This window comes from Muscardinus avellanarius, assembly GCF_963383645.1.
Source record: "Muscardinus avellanarius genome assembly, chromosome: 11".
Classification (NCBI taxonomy): domain Eukaryota; kingdom Metazoa; phylum Chordata; class Mammalia; order Rodentia; family Gliridae; genus Muscardinus; species Muscardinus avellanarius.
In genome coordinates, this window is record NC_137797.1 from 11,707,172 (window position 1) to 11,713,277 (window position 6,106).

General features: G+C 57.7%; 1 protein-coding gene across 1 annotated transcript; it reads right to left on the reverse strand.

Annotated features, from left to right (window-relative positions):
* Positions 1–209: 209 nt before the first annotated feature.
* Positions 210–5,060, reverse strand: MPST (mercaptopyruvate sulfurtransferase; the record flags this gene model as incomplete). The annotated part of the gene is made up of 2 exons (XM_080706409.1): positions 4,451–5,060; positions 210–508 (listed from the first exon to the last, which is right to left on the reverse strand). The coding sequence occupies exons 1-2, from the start codon at positions 5,043–5,045 to the stop codon at positions 210–212; spliced, it is 894 nt and encodes a 297-aa protein (XP_080562535.1). The 5' UTR covers positions 5,046–5,060.
* Positions 5,061–6,106: the final 1,046 nt, after the last annotated feature.

Below are 6,106 nucleotides of genomic sequence, written 5' to 3' on the forward strand. Positions count from 1 at the left end.
AGGGAGGCTGGGCGCGGTCAGCACCAGGCCGCGCTTTGGCGTGCTGGCCACCCTCTCCCGAGCCCACGCCCGGCTCCACTGGGAGCCCGTGAGTCAGTGGGATTCCTGGCCTCCGCCTGTGACCTGAGTTAGAGGGGGAAACACACCAGGCTGTGGCACGCACTGCTGGTGGTCAGGTGTCCCCGAGCCCGCCGGGGCCCCACCCAGCCTCACTGGACCTTCCCTCGGCCCTCTGAGATGACGTGCTCCGGCTGGGCGCGCATGTACCACTCCACCCAGGAGCCGTCGTAGATGGGCACGTCGGGCTTGCCACAGAGGTAGGCTCCCAGCGCCACATGGCAGGCTGTGACTCCAGAACCACACGTGGCCACCAGGGGCTGGGACAGGTCCACCTTCTTCTCCTGGAACAGGCTACGGATCTCCTCGGGGCTCTTCTCCAGGCCCTCTGGGGTCAGGAACTCTGTGAAGGGGATGTTCACGGTACCAGGAATGTGGCCGGGCTCGATGCCTGTGGCAGGGGACAGGAAGAAAGGGACGCACGGAAGGCAAGGTGAATGGCACGGGCCTGGGGGCCTCCAGGGGAACGAAGCGCCCGCCCTCTACGGGATGCACTGTCTCGGTTAATCCTCAGGATCGAGGGCCGCAGTCGCCTGCGGGGCAGCCCATTTTACAGACCAGGATGCTGAGCTTAAGAACCACCTAGAAGAGCTGGGCGTGGTGGCAAACACTTGTAATCCCAGCATTTGGGAGGCTGAGACAGGAGGATCATGGTTCATGGCCAGCTTCAGCTAATTATTGAGACCATTTGCAACTCAGTGAGACCCTGTTTCAAAATAAAGAATAAAAATTAGGACTGGGGGTATAGCTTGGAGGTAGAATGCCCCTGAGTTCCATCCCTAGTACCGCCAAAAAAAAAAAAAAAAAAAAAAAAAAAAGAAAAGAAAAGAAACACCTGGGGTCATTATACCCAGGAAATTCCTAGGTGGAGTTTATACCTAAAACTTAGACTCCTCCAGGGCTACACTGTGCGCCCTGGGGACAGCAGAGTGACAGACCCACCCTCTGTCCAGCTAGGGCGAGGAGTCTGGGTGTGGCCAGGCAGACAGGCAGGAAGTGGACAACCCCAAGTACGATGTGTGCCACTGACAGGCCCTCTTGGTAGCCTGGAGGCAGTCACGAGGGAGGGGAGCTGGCCCCAGCAAAGGCTCACTTGGGAGCCCCTCAGTGCCATTCTGTTTTATGATCATCTCCTTTTGCACAAAGGAGAATAAGTCACAAAGACCAGCCGGCCCAGCTAGCAATGGGCAGAGGGGATTTAAACCCAGGATGTCATTTCAGAGCCAAGCAGCAGCCACACCGGGGCGGGGCTGGGAGGAGAGCTCAGGAAGAAGGGGTCTGCGCATCTCAGGCAGATGGAACCCAAAGGCACAGGCAATCAGCAGTGCTCAGAGTGGGTAAAGGCTGCCACGGCAAGGGTCCAGCACACGGGAAGCAGAGGCCCCAGGGAGGAGGAGACAGACATTCCTCAGTGAGGCTGGAGTAAGGCTTTAGGGTTCTGGCCTCACTTTAAGGGAAACACAGACTTTTTTGTTGTTGTTCTATGGGTTGAATACCAGGAACACTTTACCTTGAGATATACTCCTTGCCCTTTTATTTTTATTTTGGAATAGGGTCTTGCTAACGTTGCCAAGTCTGGTCTCAAACCTGCAATCCTTCTGTCTCAGCCTCCCAAGGACAGGGATTATAGGCATACACCACCACACCTGTAATTAATTAATGGTCTATATTTAATTTTTTTTTTGGTGGTACTGGGGTTCTGGAAGCCCTTCTACCTCCGGGCTACACTCCCAGACCTATTTTTTATACTTTTTTTATTTGGAAACAGGGTCTCCTAAGCCAGCGGGCACGGCTGGCTTCGAACCTGCGCGATCCTCCTGTCTCTGCCTCCCAAACGCGGGGATTACAAGCGTGCGCCACCACGCCCGGCGTAATTTTTTTTTTTTTTTTGGTGGTACTGGGGTTCCTGGAAGCCCTTCTACCTCCAGGTTACACTCCCAGACCTATTTTTTTATATTTTTATTTGGAAACAGGGTCTCTTAAGCCAGCAAGGCTGGCTTAAAACCTGCGCGACCCTCCTGTCTCCACCTCCCAAGCACGGGGATTACAAGCGTGCGCCACCACGCCCGGCGCTATATTTAATTTTTTAATTTTGTTTTGTTTTTAGTACTAGGGGGGGTATTGTACCTCTGAGCTACATCCCTGGCCCTATTTTGTTTTTTTATTTTAAAATAGGGTCTCACTAAATTGTCGAGATTGGTCTTGAATCTGCAACCCTCTCGTCTCAGCCTTCCAGGTACTGGGATTACAGGTGTGGACCACTGCTCCAAGCTCAGACTGTTCTTAAAAGACTGTTTTGGTTGGAGCAGGAGGAAGAGGCCGCGGCAAGGCCAGAGGACTACTAGTTTGGATGCCTAGCACTCTGCTCTGTGCTCCAGAAGCCCCCAGGGCCCTTCTGTCTTCACCCTGCCCCCCAAGGCAGGTGCTCCCAGTAATCTGACTTGCACTGGAGGATGGAGACTTGCAACGCACTTAATCTTCAAGGTCAATGATTCAAACCTGGGCCATTCAGACTCTGGGGCAGTTTCTGCCTCAGTTTCCCCACACAGGAGGGTGACGGCCCAATGGGGAACTACTGACCCCAGTTCACCTCCATCTGAAGAGAGGTCGGTTAGATTGAGCTATACTCCCCCAATTTAACAGATGCAGAAATTGGGCTCAGGCAGAGATGTCACATAGGGTGAAGCCCAGGGTGGAGAAAGAGAGCAAGCGCCCATGCCAGGGGGGCAACCGGAAAGCCAAGCTCCCTACACCTTGTACCCACCAAGCAAAACACACTGTGTCTCCCTTTCCTCACCCCCGCCAGGGTGGAGCTCGGGATCCGATGGGGTCAAGGTGGTATCCTTTTTTTTTTTTTATTGCAGTAGGGGATGGAACCCCAGGGGCATTCTACCTCCAAGCTATACCTCCAGCCCTATTTTTTTATTGTTTATTTTGAAACAGGGTCTTACTGCATTGCAAAGAGCCTCATTAAGTAGCTGAGGTTGTCCTCAAACTGCGATCCTCCTGTCTCATCCTCCCAAATGCTGGGATTATAAGCATGTGCCACAACGCCTGGCTAAGGTGGTATCCTTTTTAGGTGGAATCATACAAAATTGTCACCTAGGTGACTTCCAAAAGGACTGGCTGTATCTGTAGTCTTGGAAGGTTCCAGTAATATCAATATCGTTCTGCAGGATGCTGTGTGGCTGGAGCCTTCCGAATTCACCAAACCTCTGGGACCTGGACTTCGTGCCAGGTCCTGGGCTAGCTAGCGCAGAGGCACTGGAAGCAGTACTGGGAAAAGGTGCGTCCACACCCATGCAAGCGCAGAGTCCCTGTCTGGGACAAAACGCTATGCAGGGAGAGATGCCCCGGGGAGTGGCCGGTTCCCCGTACCTTCGCAGGGGAGAATTACTGTTGCCCAGTGTGGTGAAGTGTGCAGGCCGGAGTTCAAATCCCGAGCCCCTGGGTGAGGTCGCCACTCTAAGGCTCCTTCCCCGCTCTGTGCAATGACAGCGCAGTCATTTCCGGCAGAGGATTGGTTCCCGGATCCCCCAAGGACACCCAAATCCGAGGATGTCCGAGTCCCTTATATAAAATGACCGACTAGGTGCGTACATCTACACAACCCTCCTACCACCTTAAATCATCCCTAAAGTAACTTAATATCTAATACAAAGCAAATGCCACATAAACGGTTGTTATACTGTATCATTTAGGGACTAAAAAAAAAAGTAAAAGTCTGTACGCATTTACTACAGATGAAAAAAGAATTTACAAAATAATTTTTTGACCTGCGGTTAAATCGGCAGGTGTAAAACTTGCAGATACTAAAGACTGACAGATGTCACCGACTCCCGAGATACTGCAGCGCTCCCACCAGTGCAGCCAGCGACCAGCCTGCCTCGTGGAGCCCTTCCCAGCGCATGCGGGGCTTTCCTATAGGATTTCCTGGGAAATCGCAACCCTGGTTCCCGCCCCGCTCTGACTCCTCTCCAAGTCCCCTGGAGAGGCTGTCCCTCCAGGCTGCCCCGACTCCGCCTCTCCACTTACCCATCAGGGCCGATCTGCGGGTTGCACCTGCAGGGACCCATCCCTGGGATTTTTCTCAAACTGGGAAACGCCCCCCAGGCTTGGCAGGGGCCCGCAGACAGTCCCGGCGTGAGGGCTGCTGGGGCTCGCACACTTACCCAAGGGCTCTGCGTTCCCAAGGCTCAGGGAGGGGCAGCATCCTCGCCCCCACCTTAGGGATAAGCGAGGCGCCTCCGCCCCCGCGGTGTTGCTCAAGGTGCCTCCCAGCTAGGGCGCTGGGACCCAACCCAGGCCCGCCCCCCCCCCGCCCCCCGGTTACCGTCTCGGGGCTCGGGGTCGGTGCCGTGGAACCGGCCGGCGGCGCGGGCGTCCACCACCTGGAAGCGCCGGGACTCCAGGTTCGCCTTGATGTCCTCGTAGGACTTGACGAAGGCGGGGTCGAGCCGCGCGCGGAACTCGGCGGGCTGCGGGCGGCTCTTGCCCGAGCCGAGCGGCAGGTCCAGGCGCAGCCAGTGGCGGAGGCCGCCGTCCAGCAGCGACACCGCGCGGTGGCCGAAGGCGCGGAACATCCACCAGACGCGCGGCGCGGCGTACAGGCCCTGCTCGCTGGCGTCGTAGACCACCACGTGCGTGGCGGCGCCCACGCCCAGGCGGCCCGCGTACTCGGCGAAGTGCGCGGCGCTGGGCAGCATGTGGTCGTAGGGCGACGTGCGGTCGCTGCAGTGGTCGATGTCGAAGAAGGCGGCGCCCGGGATGTGGCGCTCCTCGAACTCGCGGCGCGCGTCGCGGCCCAGCTTGGGCAGGTACCAGGAGGCGTCCAGCAGCTGCAGGGGCTGCCCGGCCCGCGGGGCCCGCAGCGCCTCGGCCACCCACTGCGCCGACACCAGCGCGCGGAACAGCTGCGCGGACGACATGGCGGAGGAGGCCACGCGCGGGTCACAGTCCTGCGAGACAGGGAGGGTGTCAGGAGGGAGGCAGGGAGGAAGGGGAGGCCGCCCCGGGCCGGACCGAGACAGGGAGAGTGTCAGGAGGGAAGCCGGGAGGAAGGGGAGGCCGCCCCCTGCTGGGGCTGGGCTAGGGCCCGGGGAGGAGGAGCCCCGCAGAGCAGAGTCCAGGAACGCAGAAAGCACTGGGGGCGAACCCCAGGCAGACTTTGATCCCAAGGGACCACCCCTGCCAGCTCCAGGGGGAAGGAATGACCTTGAACCCCAGGTGAGGGTCAGGCCGGGCCCCTGGCTGCTACCTGCTGGGCAGGTTTAAATTTTTAAACAGGATCTCCCTAGGTCACTGAGGCTGGTCTTGAACCCTCCATCTGCCTGTCTCAGCCTCCCAGATACTGGGGCTGCAGGCATGTGCCACCATTCCTGGCTCTGGTCCTTTGAGTGGCAGCCACAGGGATGCAGACCCTCCCCTCCCCTGCAGGCCAGGACTTGGGGTGCAGCAGCACACCGGCCCAGAGACACTTCTACCCACAGCCTTCCAGGGGGAGCCTCTCCAAACACTTTTTGTGCTGGGCGACCCTAGTCCTCAGGGCCCTTTTGTGCTGGTTTGAGAAAAGGACCTCTTCTGCCAGGCAGAGGCAGAGCCCCACCGGGGCACGAGGCTGGGTGCAGTGCAGGCCACCGCCCTGACATCCGTACCAGGCAGTCCCGTCAGCAAGGCCCTAGGGCAGGGAGGCTGGCCAGGGGCTTTGGCTAGGTGATCCTAGTAATCATGGGTCCTGCGACAGCCATACAACGCTAGGGTTGTTGTGAGCTCCTTAAACAACAAACCCACTGTGAACCACAGATGCACCTGTACACGCCATCCTTCTTGGGGGTCCAAGCCAGGGAAGCTTGGGTCCAAGCTTGCGAGTCACAGAGCCCCCAAAGTCAATGCAAGGCTCATTCTGCTCCTAACTGCCTGGAGGGTGGTGGGCATGCTAGGGTTCCTGGGCCGTCATGCAGCATCCAGCCTCCACCTCTTATAGAGATGG